This window comes from Mobula hypostoma, chromosome 29 (assembly GCF_963921235.1).
Source record: "Mobula hypostoma chromosome 29, sMobHyp1.1, whole genome shotgun sequence".
In the NCBI taxonomy this organism is placed as follows: domain Eukaryota; kingdom Metazoa; phylum Chordata; class Chondrichthyes; order Myliobatiformes; family Myliobatidae; genus Mobula; species Mobula hypostoma.
The window spans coordinates 28,028,287-28,043,617 of record NC_086125.1 but is presented as its reverse complement, the minus strand read 5'-3'; the positions used below and the strand labels follow the sequence as shown (position 1 = coordinate 28,043,617).

General features: G+C 42.7%; 1 protein-coding gene across 2 annotated transcripts in view; it reads left to right on the top strand.

Annotated features, from left to right (window-relative positions):
• Positions 1-5,054, top strand: part of LOC134339329 (zinc finger protein 653-like) — a 59,268-nt gene extending 54,214 nt beyond the window's left edge. The window contains exon 8 of one of the 2 annotated variants that reach the window (XM_063035736.1): positions 1,219-5,054. In XM_063035736.1, the coding sequence (XP_062891806.1) occupies positions 1,219-1,396 (178 nt within the window). In that variant the 3' untranslated portion in view covers positions 1,397-5,054. The remainder of the gene's footprint in view (positions 1-1,218) is intronic. The other variant, XM_063035735.1, reaches the window with a different exon arrangement.
• Positions 5,055-15,331: the final 10,277 nt, after the last annotated feature.

Genomic DNA, 15,331 nt, shown 5'->3' with positions numbered 1-15,331 from the left:
GCTGTGGGAATGGAAAGGCAACTAGGTTTCTTTGGATGAATTAGCTAAGTAGGTTTTACTGCCAACAATTACCAATGAGCCTGTACCAAATTAAGAACTCAAATTCAGGTTAGTTTATTGCTATATTCACCAGGGTACCATGAAATTAATTGTATGAAGTTTGCAGAGTTAAATAGTATACTGTGTAAATAGTGTACTTTGTAAATAGTGATATTGTACAAAGATAGGGCAGATAGTATCGAGGAAATGGAGTCTGCAGAAAGACTGGACAGATTAAGAGAATGGGCAAAGAAGGAGCAGATGGGGTAGAGTGTAGGGACCACTTTGGTTGCAGGAATAAAGGTATATACTCTTTTCTAAAAGGGGAAAAATTGAGAAATCAGGTGCAAAGGAACTTGGGAGTCCTTATGCAGAATTCCCAAAAGGTTAATTTGGAGGTTGAGTCAAGGTATGGAAGGCAAATGCAGTGCTAGCATTCATTTCGAGAGGACTGGAATATAAAACCAAGGATGTAATGCTGAGGTTTTATAAGTCATTGGTCAGGCCACACTTGGAGTACAGTGAATAGTTTGGGATCCCTTATTTGAGAACGAATGTATTGGCATTGGAGAGGGTCCAGATGATGTTCGCGAGAATGATCCTGGGAATGAAAGTGTTAACATATGAGGAGCCTTTGATGGCACTGTGCTTGTACTTGTTAGAGTTTAGAAGAATGAGGGGAAATCTCGTCAAAATCTATCAAATATTGAAAGGCCTAGATTGCATGGACATATTTCCTATAGTAGGGGAGTCTAGGACCAGAAGGCACAGCCTCAGAGTGAAAGGATGTTCCTTTAGAACAGAGCTAAGGAGGAATCTCTGTACTCATAGGTTAGTGAGTCTGTGAAATTCATTGCCGCAGATATCTGTGGAGGCCAAGTCATTGGGTATACTTAAAGTGGAGGTTGATAGGTTCTCTTTTTTTTTAGTAAGAACATCAAAAGTTACAGGAAAAAGACAGGAGAATGGGGTTGAGAAGAACAATAAAACCACCAAAGTGGAATTGTGGAACGTACTCAATGGGCTGAGTGGCCTAATTCTGCTCCTATGTCCTATGGTATTAAATATACAGGGACAAACTAATGGTCCAAGTACAGGAGAATAGTGTACCAGAACCTTGGACAACACTAGGTGCTAATGAGGTTTATATTCATCAGGCTTTTTCTTTTGTGTTCAAAGGTGTGAAATATGTGGCTATCAGTGTCGACAGAGGGCTTCGCTGAACTGGCATATGAAGAAACACGACACCGAGATACAGTACAACTTCACCTGCGAATACTGCGGCAAGAAGTTTGAGAAGATGGACAGCGTCAAATTTCATAAGCTAAAGAGTCACCCTGAGTGTCAGACCCTGTGACCTAGCTGGACTTGGACTGCTGTGACAAGAGGAGCATGCACAGATCCTCCTCGCCATCCCATAATGTCTGTGCAAAGCACTGTTAATTCAAAAATGAGATTTTATATTTTCAGCTTCTCTATAGTAAAAATTTTCAAGCTGTTAGGGGGTAGGGTGGGTGTTGCTGACATGGGGGACATGCAGTAAGCTTACTTGAATCCTGGGGCAAAGCAGTCACAGAGTGGTGTCCTGCTCGGGGTAAAGCCTGACCCAGCCACAGCCAAACTGTGAGAGATCTGAGCGCAAAGACTGTTATCAGCAAATAAAAAGTGTAGGGAATTAAAGACTTGGAGTCATAGAGCACTGCAGCACAGAAACAGGCCGTTTGGCCCATCTAGTCCATATTGAACCATTATTCTGTCTGGTTCCATCGACCCGTACCTGGACCTAGCCCTCCATACCCCAAATTATCCAAATTTCTCTCAAATGTTGAAGTTCCAATATTATTGATATATTTTCTGCAGGTAGGTGACTAGAACTGTTCTGCATGCACATCACTATTGATCAAGTATTGGGGGCAAACAATGATATCAAACATATCCAACAAAATCCGGAGGAACTCATAAGTTGGGCAGCATCAATGGAGGGAAATAAACAGTCTATGTTTGGGCTGAGACACTTCATCAGAACAGTGGACTAGGGAGAGCCTTGATGAAGGCAAAAAGCAACAAAGCCACTGGTGCTGACATTATCTCAGTGTAGATCTTGAAGTAAGGTGGACCAGCACTCCGGCACTGCATGCGTGCCCTGTTCACGAAGGTCTGGGAAAAGGAACATCTACCCTCAGCTTAGGGATGTTGTAATAGTGTCCATATTCAAGAACTTGTCAAATACAGTCAATGTTCTTGCATGTATCCTACAAAGTTGACTACTTACTTCCCTTCATAGGGAACTGACTTGTTGAGTTCCTCCAGATTTGGGTGTAAAACAAAAGTAGCCCCTAGATCTTGAAATTCCATTCGATAACATTGCAGTCTGGTTCTGGTCTTTGGCTTCTCTTTCCCTCTTGGCGTGATTCAAATCTAACCCAAAAGATCTCTCAGAATTCATACCCTAGTCTGACAGAAGATTCGATTCCATCGGGCTTGGGTCAGGTAGCCAAGTTGCGTCTCTGAAACGACTGCTGCTGAAGCCAAAGACAGGGTTGGTACTGAACTTGTTAATTATCCCTGAATTAAATGGTGTACTTTTAGAACTCCTGGCTGCCATTGGATCTTCTTGTGACTTGTATCCGGCTGGCACACCATGTTAGTAAGGTTGAAGTTGCACTGGTGTAGGCAGTGAGATAGAGTAGTGTTTCAGAGATCTCCCATAAACTTGTCAACAGGACTGAGCAATCATTAGAATGACTGATAAGCACAGAGATTCTACAGGTGCTGGAAATTGTGAAGAATGTACACAAAATGCTAGAGGAACTGAGCAGACCAGGCAGTATCTATGGAGTAAAATAAACTCCCAGTGAAAGATCTTGGCTTGAAACACTGACTGTATTCTTGTCTGTATACGCTCCCTGATCTGTTGAGTTCCTCCAGCACTTGGTGTTGTTCCATTAGAAGACCATTGAAATCTAAGAGCTGAATTAGGCCATTTGACCCATTGGGTCTGCTCTTCTATTCCATCATGGCTGATTTATTATCCCTCTCAACCCCATTTTCTGCCTTTTCTGGTAACCTTTGAGAACAATCAAGAACCTTTCAGTCTCCACTTTAATATACTCAATGACTTGGCCTCCACAACCATCTGTGTCAATGAATTCCACAGATTCACTACATTCTGACTAAGAAAAATAATCCTCCTCCTCCTCTGTTCTAAAGGAATATCCTATTCTGAGTTGTGCCCTCTGGTCCTAGAGTTCCCCTGAACATTCTATCCATGTCCACCCTATCTATGCCTTTCAATATTCAATGAAATCATCCCACTCATTCTTCTAAATTCCAGCGAGTACAGGCCCAGAGCCATCCTTACATATTAACGTCATTCTCATGCACCAATGGACCTCCTCCGTTGTCAGCACATCCTTTCGTAGATAAGGACCAATAGTAAATGTCATCTCAGAATCCTTTGTTTGCATCCTTGTCTTGGTTTACTAAATAGCTCCGGTCCCCTTCTGTGCAAAGGAATGCACGTTCTCAAGGACCTTTCTTGCCTGGGTTGACTGCACATTATCTGTAAACTATTCATGCCTGGACGTTATCTTAGTCCTAGCCTTGTCATGGCTTCCATATCTGCATCTTCATCTGGTTTTCAAAGCAGTACTCTTTGATAATAAGAAAGAGGTGACAGGTAGGACAAGTACTTAACTGATTTTCAGCATATTCCTTTATGCCCTAGGCAATCAGCCAAGCTGTGCATATGGTGTTTAGGGGTTTACTGAGAAACCATCCAGAGGAGTGGGCACGGAGATGCTTTGCTCCTTGCAAAAGGATAACCACAAAAGCTAGGAGAATAAGCAAGATCTCTGAAGCCAGCCCTCCAGAGCAGAGCATGACTTGGGGATAGGAGCAGGACTAATGACATCTCTCAAAGGAGCCCTATCCCACTTTTCTTTAACCCATACATCTAAAGCACGATGCTTTTTCCTATCCTGCTCTCACACAGTGCTAACGCATGAGTGTTTATACCTATGCCATTTGGGTCTTCTTAATGTTAAGCAAGCCATCAACAAAATGACTGTTTACAAGTTCAACCAAGACGGTGACAAATAATTGAATGTACATTGAAAGTTTTAATTTTGTGTTTTATGTTAGTAAATGTCAAATTATTTTATTGTAAATTTTGGTTGTTATTTTGCATCTGATGCCAAGGGTATTTTTATTTTGCGGTTTTCCAACTTGAATTTGAATGTCAGTCAGTTCCCATGGGTGATGTATGGCCACTTAAAATAGAACATGAAATAGGCAGGAGCTGTGATATTTCCTGGCCTCTTCCTCCAACCTTGTGATTACCTTCCAGTTTTCCTGTGTCTCGAAGTTATTGAGTGGTGAACGTACAAGCTGTGATGCTGGAGGGGATGACCATGGCTTCTCTAGCAATTATGATTTACCTTGTAATATTTTCCAACAAGGGTTGCTTAGCCCGGGGACAGTGGCAACTTGCCACATCCAGGGTTTCTTCCGATAACTGTTCCAGTTTTTAGAGTTGGATCTCATCTGTAAGGAAAGAGAAAAGGAAATGTAGAGGGAGGTTTATCTATGGCTTTCCTTGATCTATCCTCACTCACCTCTGAACCATCTCATTTCTCACCATCCTTTTCTGCCCCACCTCTTCTCATCTCCAACCCATCACACCTGCCCCCGCTCCCTCCTACCCCAGACCATCCTGCTGCCCCTTCTCCTAGCTGCCAACTTCCTACCTCCCCATCTCCCTCCCCCCTACTCCTGCTCAACTACCCAGCTGCCCTGACTCCTGCCTCTCCCACACATTCCCATGCATCCCCTTCCCTCTCCCCTCTCTCCCGTCAATATAGGAAAATGCTTTCCTGATTTAAACTGAATTACCTTTTCTCATAATTTCTTTAAGTCTACAGTGAAGAAAATCCGTTCGGTTTCTGAAGCTTTGTGTTTTGTTTATAATGTACAATTTAGTTGCCTCAAGGACGCTTTTCAGCTGTTCAAATTTAACTCCAGTCAGGTAGTATTTTGAAATATAAACATTGAAACCTGTCAACTTTAATTTTATCAGCTGAAGAAACGTTTGTTTACGAGTTGACCTGTTTTTATCCTCCCCTTACAAAAATACCCAACGTAGACTTGTAGAGTTCTTACAAAACATCAGATGTGAAGCTTCTGATGTCTGAGGTTGTTTTGGGCCATGTCATGAAAACACAAGAGTCTGCAGATGCTGGAAATCATGAGCAATGCACACAATGCTGGAGGACAGTAAGGTTTTTTTTACACAGGGATCTTTTTTGCACAATGCCTGAGGTGCTCTGCCAGGAGTGGTGGTGGAGGCAAGTACCATACAGGCATTTAAGAGGCTTTTACTGAGTTTAAGCTAGTCTGGCAGGGGGATGGGAACACAAGTGGTAGATCAGAGGATTGGGCAGTTGATATACAGGTAACACAAGATTCTGCAGGTGCTGAAATCCAGAGCAGCACACAAAAAACTGGAGAAACTCAGATCAAACAGTATCTATGGAGGAAAATTAACAGTTGACATATCAGATTGAGAGCCTTCATCAGAAATGGAAATGAAGAGTCTTGGCTCAAAGCATCAACTGGTTATTATTCTCCATTGATGCTGCCTGAGCTGCTATATTCCTCCAGCATTGTGTGTGTGGGTGTTGGACATGTAATAACGTTGTTCACCAGCAGATGGGGATGGGAGCTTAGAGTTGAAAACCAGAGGATGATTTAAAGCTAAGAGCCATTTTCAGCTACCAATTCCCAGGGACTCTGGTAAATAGAAAATGCTGTGGAAGTTTTTATTTATTTAATGATACAACTCTAAGCGGATGAGCTTAAGAGTGTGGATCAGTACTTGGAGCTATGATGTGGTGGCCATTACAGAGACTTGGATGGCTCAGGGACAGGAATGGTTGCTTCAAGTGCTGGGTTTTAGATGTTTCAGAAAGGACAGGGAGGGAGGCAAAAGAGGTGGGGGCGTGACACTTGATCAGAGATAGTGTCACGGCTGCAGAAAAGGTGGACGCCATGGAGGGATTGTCAACAGAGTCTCAGTGGGTGGAGGTTAGGAACAGGAAGGGGTCAATAACTCTACTGAGTGTTTTTTATAGGCTGCCCAATAGTAACAGGGATATCGAGGAGCAGATAGGGGAAACAGATCCTGGAAAGGTGTAATAATAACAGGGCTGTCATGATGGGAGATTTTAATTTCCCAAATATCGATTGGCATCTCCCTACAGCAAGGGTTTAGATGGGGTGGAGTTTGTTAGGATTGTTCAGGAAGGTTTCTTGACACAATATGTAGATAAGACTACAACAGGAGAGACTGTACTTCATTTGGTATTGGGAAATGAACCCGGTCAGGTGTCAGATCTCTCAGTGGGAGAGCATTTTGGAGATAGTGATCATAATTCTACCTCCTTTACAATAGCATTGGAGAGGGATAGGAACAGACAAGTTAGAAAGGGGTTTAATTGGAGTAAGGGGAATCATGAGGCTATCAGGCAGGAACTTGGAAGCTTAAATTGGGAACAGATGTTCTCAGGGAAAGGTACGGAAGAAGTGTGGCAAATGTTCAGGGGATATTTGTGTGGAGTTCTGCATAGGTACGTTCCAATGAGACAAGGAAGTTATAGTAGGTACAGGAACCGTGGTGTACAAAGGCTGTAGTAAATCTAGTCAAGAAGAAAAGAAAAGCTTACAAAAGGTTCAGAGAGCTAGGTAATGTTAGAGATCTAGAAGATTATAAGGCTAACAGGAAGGAGCTCAAGAAAGAAATTAGGAGAGCCAGAAGGGGCCATGAGAAAGTCTTGGCCGGCAGGATTAAGGAAAACCCCCAAGGCATTCAACAAGTATGTGAAGAGCAAGAGGATAAGACATGAAAGAATAGGACCTATCAAGTGTGACAGTGGAAAAGTGTGTATGGAACCAGAGGAAATAGCAGAGGTACTTAATGAATATTTACTTCAGTATTCACTATGAAAGAGGATCTTGGTGATTGTAGTGATGACTTGCAGTGGACTGAAAAGCTTGAACATGTAGATATTAAGAAAGAGGATGTGCTGGTGCTTTTGGAAAGCCTCAAGTTGGATAAGTTGCTGGGACGAGATGAGATGTACCCCAGGCTACTGTGGGAGACGAGGCAGGAGATTGCTGAGTCTCTGGCGATGATCTTGCATCATCAATGAGGATGGGAGAAGTTCCAGAGGATTGGAGGGTTGTGGATGTTGTTCCCTTATTCTAGAAAGGGAATAGGGATAGCCCAGGAAATTATAGGCCAGTGAGTCTTACTTCAGTAGTTGGTAAGTTGATAGAGAAGATCCTGAGAGGCTAGATTTCTGAACTTGGAGAGAGATGATATGATTAGGAATAGGCAGCATAGCTTTGTCAAGGGCAGGTCTTACGAGCCTGATTGAAATTTTTGAGGATGTGACTAAATACATTAATGAAGGAAGAGTAGTAGATGTAGTGTATGTGGATTTCAGCAAGGCATTTGATAAGGTACCCCATGCAAGGCTTATTGAGAAAATAAGGAGGCATGGGATCCAAGAGGACATTGCTTTGTGGATCCAGAACTGGCTTGCCCACAGAAGGCAAAGAGTGGTTGTAGACGGGTCATATTCTGCATGGAGGCCGGTGACCAGTGGTGTGCCTCAGGGACCCTTACTCTTCATGATTTTTATAAATGACCTGGATGAGGAAGTGGGAAGTGGGGGGATGGGTTGGTAAGTTTGCTGATGACACAAAAATCGGGGGTGTTGTGGATAGTGTGGAGGGCTGTCAGAGGTTACAGTGGGACATTGATAGGATGCAAAACTGGGCTGAGAAGTGGTAGATGGAGTTCAACCCAGATAAGTGTGAAGTGGTTCTTTTTGGTAGGTCAAATATGATGGCAGAATATAGTATTAATGCTAAGACTCTTGGCAGTGTGGAGGATCAGAGGGATCTTGGGTTCCGGGTCCATAGGACGCTCAAAGCAGCTGCGCAGGTTGACTCTGGTTAAGAGGGCATACAGTGTATTGGCCTTCATCAATCGTGGAATTGAATTTAGGAGCCGACAAGTAATGTTGCAGCTCTATAGGACCCTGGCCAGACCCCACTTGGAGTACTGCGATCAGTTCTGGTCACCTCATTACAGGAAGGATGTGGAAACCATAGAAAGGGTGCAGAGGAGATTTACAAGGATGTTGCCTGGATTGGGCAGCATGCCTTATGAAAACAGGTTGAGTGAACTCGCCCTTTTCTCCTTGGAGCAGTGGAGGATGAGATGTGATCTGACAGAGGTGTATAAGTTGATGAGAGGCATTGATTGTGTGGATTGTCAGATGCTTTTTTCCAGGGCTGAAATGGCTACCACAAGAGGGCACAGGTTTAAGGTTCTTAGGAGTAGGTACAGAGGAGACGTCAGGGGTACATATTTTACGCAGAGAGTGGTAAGTGCGTGGAATGGGTTGCCGGCAACAGTGGTGGAGGTGGTTACAATAGGGTCTTTTAAGAGACTTTTGGATAGGTACATGGAGCTTAGAAAAATAGAGGGCTCTGGGTAACCCTAGTAATTACTACGGTAGGGACATGTTCGGCAGAACTTTGTGGGCCGAAGGGCTTTTCTATGTTTCTATGTTAACTCTGAGTAAGCCCTTGTGCAACCCCTGACAACCCTGATTTAATCGCAAACTAATCATGGGACAATTACAGTGATCAATTAACCAACCTTGTAGGTCTTTGGACTGTGTGAGGAGACCCAAGGACACCGGGAAAACCGACATATTTCACGGGGAGGACATACAGACTCCTTATAGATGGCGTCAGAATTGAACTACGAGCACCAAAGTCCTGAGCTGTTAGATCATTGCACTAACTGCTCCGCTACTGTTTGAGAGTTCATGGTAGAGTCACACATGATGGTTTAGAAAAAAAGGAGAGGAGTTTATTTTAGCATTTAACTACCATTTCTAAATTGTAATCACTGCAGGAGGGAAAAGAAAACAGTTGTCAAATTTTAACATCAACATGAATGCTTATAATAGATTTCACTTTAGTATTATTAGTGGTGCAATCACTCACATGGTGTATGATGTTCTCCAAAGGGGTTGTCTATTGGTAAGTCCTCAGATGGCTGTAGAGGCCAATTTGAGATCCATAAACTGGGATGATAAGGTGGATTCCCTTAACAGAGAACATGTGTGTGACTGTTTAACATGGGGAGGCTGACGGACTGGCAGCCACTGCATTGGCTGACAGATTGGGGTCAGGATCCAGTGGCACGGAATGCAAGACGACTGGGGACTCTTCATTGCTGCATCCTTTATCTGTTTTCACTGCTGGTGTGATGCGTGATCATCTTCTGCCAGCTCCTCCATTGAGGTCTTGCTTGGCTCTTTGTCTGGAACTTCCCCCTTTACCATGGGTGACCCTACAAGAGCCAAATGCCATATGGCTAAACAGCAGGTTGCATCATTTTTGGGATCTCAGGAACTCACAAGCCTCTCCACCATGGCAAGGTGATGATCCTCAGAGGACCTCGATGTCTCCACAACATCAGCATTCATTCCCCATCCTTAATTATCTCGACAAGGTGTGGTGAGCTACCACCTTAAATTGCCTCTGTCTATTTGGTGAAGATGGCTTCACAGTGCCAATGGGAAGGGACTTCCAGGATTTAGTCCCAGCCACCCTGAAGTACTGTCATGTATTTCCAAATGTGAGAGATTCTGTAGATGCCGGAAATTTTGAGCAACACACACAAAATGCTGGAGGACCTCACAGGTTAGGCAGCAACTTCGCTCCGTCCGTTGCAAAAGGCAGGCCATCCGGGTAGTTACCCATTTCAATTCGACTTCCCATTCCTATTTTGATATGGCCTCCTCAAGCTGGAGGGACAACATTTCATATTCCATCTGGGTACCCTCCAACCTGAACACAGGTTAGAATTTGTGTAATATGGTCAAATTTGCCATAGTGTTGCTAAACTGTAGTGATTAGGGTTGTGCCAGCTGGTTCAAGAACAGAATGGTTGAGGGGAAATAGATGTTCTTGAAGCTGGTGGTGTGGGACTTCAGACTACTCCCCTTACTCGAGTTAAGCAAGCTATAAAGCCATAAGACATTGGAGCAGACTTATACCATTCAGACCATCAAGTCAGCTCTGCCATTTCATCATGGTTGATACATTTACCTCTTAACTTTATATACTTCATTGTCGCCAAACAATTGGTACTAGAACATACAATCATCACAGCGATATTTGATTCTGTGCTTCACACTCCCTGGATTACAAATATTAAATATTAAAAATAGTTAAAATTAGTAAATATTAAAAATGTAAATCACAAATCATAAATAGAAAATAGAAAGATGGGAAGTAAGGTAGTGCAAAAAAACCAAGAGGCAGGTCCGGATATTTGGAGGGTACGGCACAGATCCGAGTCATTCTCATTCTCCCGCCTTCCCCCCGTAACCTTTCACACCATGACTTCATCTGCCTTAAATACACCCAATGACCTGGCCTCTTCAGCTACCTATGGAAATGAATTCCACAGATTCACCACCCTCAGGCTAAAGAATTTCCTCCTAATCTCTGCTGTAAATGGACATTTCTCCATTTTGAGTTTATGCCCTCTGGTCCTAGACTCCCCCTCTATCAGAAACATTCTCTTCACATCCACTTTATCTAGCTCTTTCAATTCAACAGGTTTTGATGAGATCCTGCTCATTCTTCTATTTTTCAGTACAGGCCCAGAGCCATCAAACACTCTTCATATGATAAGCCTTTCATTCCCAGACTCATTTTTGTGAACCACCTTTGAATACTCTCCAATGTTAGTGCATCCTTTCTTAGATAAGGGGCCCAAAACTGCTCACAATGCTCCAAGCGAGGCCTCACTAGTGCCCTATAAAGCCTCAGCATTACATCCTCGATTTTTTTATTCTAGTCCTCTCGAAAGGAATGCTAACATTGCATTTGCCCTCCCCACCACCAATTCATCCTGCAAGGTAATCTTCAGAGAATCCAGCACAAGGACTCCAATCTCCCTTTACACCTCAGAGTTTTGAATTTTCTCCATTTAGAAAATAGTTCTGCTTTTATTCCTTCTGTCAAAGTGCATGACCATACACGTCCTGACACTGTATTTCATCTGCAATTTCTTTGGCAATTCTCCTAATCTATCTAAGTCTTTCTGCAGTCTCCCTGCTTTCTCAACACTACCTGCCTCTCGGTCCATCTTCATATTGTCTGCAAACTTTACAAGAAAGCCATCAATTACATCATCCAAATCATTGGCACATAATGTAGAAAGAAGTGGTTCCAACACCGACCCCTACAGAACACCACTAGTCACTGGCAACCAATCAGAAAAGGCTCAGTTTATTCCCAAATGCTCTATATCTTTTCTAGAATCCCGTGGGCTCCTATGTTGGTAGGCAGCCTCATGAGTGGCACGTTGTCAAAGACCTTCTGAAAATCCAAGTACGCAACATCCACTGATTCTCCTTTGTCTATCCTGCTTGTTATTTCTTCAAAGAATTCCAATAGATTTGCTGGGCAAGATTTTCCTTTAAAGAAACCATGCTGACTTTGGCTTATCTTTCTATGTGCCCCAAGTACCCTGAAACCTCATCCTTGACAATCTTCCCAACCACTGAGGTCAGTCTAACTAGCTGGTAATTCCTTTTCTTCTGCCTCCTTCCCTTGAAGAGTGGAGTGATATTTGCAAATTTCCAATCCTCTAGAACCATGCCAGGATCTAGTGATTGTTGAAAGAATGTTACTAATGGCCCCCTCCACAATCTCTTCAGCTACCTCTTTTCAGAACCCTGGGGTGTAGACAGTCTTGTTCATGTGACTTACCTACCTTCAGACCTTTCAACCTCCAAAGCACCTTCTTCCTAGTAATAGCAGGTACATTCACTTCTGCCCCCTGACACTATCAAACTTCCAGCATTCTATTAGTGTCTTCCACAGTGAAGACTGACTCAGAATATATGTTCATTTCATTCGCCATTTCCTAGTCCTCCATTACTACCATTCCAGTAACATTTCCCAGCAGTCCAATATTTATTCTCATTTCTCTTTTATTCTTTACATGTCAGAAAAAACTTTGATATTATTAGCTAGCTTATTTCATCTTTTTCCCCCTCTTAAGGCCTTTTGAGTTGCCTTCCGTTGGTTTTTAAAAGTTTTCCGTCCTCTAACTTCCTACTAATTTGCTCTATTATATTCCATCCCTTTTGCTTTTATGTTGTATCATCCAGCCTTTGGAATACTACTTTGGGATATACAGTATCTAATCTGCATCTTCTGAAATGCTCCCAGAAAGCTCCTTTGTCATGCATCTTTCATTCCTTTTACTCCACTGTAATAGTGATGCATTTTACTTTAGCTTCTCCTTCTCAAGTTGCAGGTTGAATTCGATCATATTATGATCACTGCTTCCTCATTGTTCCTTTACCTTAAGCTCACTCATCAAATCCGGTTCATTACACAACATCCAATCCAGAATAGTTGATCCCCTAGTGGGCTCAACCACAGCTGCTCTAAAATCTATCTCATAGGCATTCTACAAATCCTCTTTCTTCTGATCCAAAATCAGCACCAATCTGCTTTTCCAATCTATCTGCATATTGAACTTCCCCGTGTCTATCGAAACATTGCCCTTTTGAAATGCATTTTCTATCTTCCATTGTAACTTGTAGCCCACATCCTGGCTATTGTTTGGAGGCCTATATGTAACTCCCATCAAGAACTTCTTACCCTTGCAGTTTCTTAAATCTACCCAGAAGGATTCTATGTCTTCTGATCCTATGTCACCTCTTCCCAAGGATTTGATTTTGTTTTGAAACCAACAGAGCCCCAACACCTTCTTTGCTTACCTGCCTGTCCTTTTGATACAATGTGTAACCTTGGATGTTAAGCTCCCAAGCATAATCTTTTCTCATCATACTTGCTAATTTCTAACTTCACTGCAAGATCATCTACCTTATTCCAAATACTGCTTGTATTCATTGCAATCAACGCACTCAAATGAAGATAGGGGCAAGTAATTTTGAAGAAGTAGTGAGGCTACAGAAGACAGATTAGGGGAAGAGGCAAAGAAGTGACAGGTGGACTACTGTGTTGGGAAGTGTAAGGTCATGCACTTCGGTAGAAGAAATAAAAGCGTATCTATTATATAAATGGGGAGAAAATTAAAAAATCCAAGGTGCAAAGAGTCCCCTTGCAGGATTCTCTGAAGGTTAATTTGCAGATTGAGTCGGTGGTGAGGAAGGCAAATGAAATACCATTGTTCATTTCAAGAGGACTAGAATATAAAAGCAAGGATGTAATGTTATGGTTTTTTAATGCGCTGGTGAGGCCTCATTTGGAGTATTGTGAGCAGTACTAAGAAAAATGTGCTGACATTGGAAAATGTTCAAATGAGGTTCACAAAAATGATTCCGGGATTGAAAGGCTTGTCATATGAGGAGCGTCTGATGGCTCTGGAATTCTGAAGAATGAGGTGGGATCTCACTGGGGCCTGTTGAATGGTTAAAAAGCTTCAGCAGAGTGGATGTGGATGTGGAGAGGATGTTTCCTGTGGTGAGAGAGTCTAAGACTGGAGGATGTAGCCTCAGAATAGAGGGCATCCTTTTAGAATGGAGTTAAGAAGGAATTTCTTTAACAAGAGAGTGGTGTTCGACCTTTCCATATTACTCAGGTCCTCAAATCTCAGCAACCACCTTGTATATTTTCCCTGTACTCTTTCAATCTTGTTGATATCTTTCCTGCAGGTAGGTGACCAGAACTGCACAAAATATTCCAAATTGGGTCACACCAATTAACATCCCAATCCCTGTACTCAATACTTTGATTTATGAAGGCCAATATGCCAAAAGATCTCTTTACAGCCCTATCTCCTTCAACTAGCGGTCATGGGTTAAGTACCTATATGTGGACTAGAAAGGTTTAGAAGGCAAATGGGATTAACTCTTCGAGTTCCTCAGAGTCAACCTTTCAGAGAATCTATCATGGGCCAAGCTTTTTTTTCCTCCAGTCGTGATAAAGGGTCTCGGCCCGAAACATCAGATACACTTTTCCATAGATGCCGCCTGGCCTCCTGAGTTCCTCCAGCATTTTGTGTGTGTTCCAAGCATATTCATGTAATCATTAATAAGGCACACCAGTGGCTGTTCTTCATTAAGAATTTGATGAGTTTTGATATGTTACCAAATCTCTTAAAAATTTTTTAAAGATGTATGCTGGAGAGCATTCTCACTGGGTGCATCACTGCCTGGTATAGAGGCTCCAATGCGTAGGATTGGCAGATTCTGCAGAGGATTGCAGCTCCAGCCAGTTCCATCATGGCCAATGCCCTCCCTGCCATTAAGGCCATATTCAAGAGCCAATGCCTCAAGGCAGGGGCATCTGTCATTAAGGAATCTCACCATTCGGGTAGGAGCTGCAGGTGCCTGAAGAATCATATGCAGCGATTTAAGAACATGTTAGAACTGTCAATGAACAATCTCATTTTTCCTCTTTTATGCACAATTTATTTTTTGACATTTATAGTAATTGTTATTTCTTTGCACTGTACTGCTGCCGCAGAGCAGCAAATTTCATGTCATATAATACAGCAACTTGAGAAACACAAACAAAATGCTGGAGGAACTCAACAAGTCAGGCATCATGTTGCCTGACTTGCTGAGTTCCTCCAGCACTTGTGTTGCTTAAGATTTCCAGCATTTGCAGAATCTCTTCATTATAAACCTGATTCTAATTCTATTTTATTGTTGTGACCCGCAGACCTCAACTACTCCGTCTACAGGAACAGTCTCCCATACCCTTCAGCCCAGACTTTGTCAGTCTGTACACTATCACCTACATTCCACCTTCAAACACTCCCAAGCTCTCCAATCCATTCTTGTAAAAGTTCCCTCATCTCCCAAAAAATTCCTGTAAATCTCCTTCCTGTGCTGTGAGGGCAGAACCGAACACAACACTCCAACCGAAATGACTGTCTTAGGAGGGTTCAGCGTAACTTGGGGAAGCAGAAGAGATTCTGCAGATGCTGGAATCTGGAGCCAAAAATGAACTGCTGAAGAAACACAGCAGATCGGGCAGCATCTGTGGAGCCAGAGGGATGGTCAGCATTTCGGGTTGAGACTCCAACAAAATGCAGAAGCCCCGTTTATGTTTGAGCTTTGTAATCTCATCAGCTAATAACCTTGTCAGAAATAATCATATAATCTCTCATCAAAACGCAAACTTCATGCCATCTTAAAAGTGTCTTCCCCCA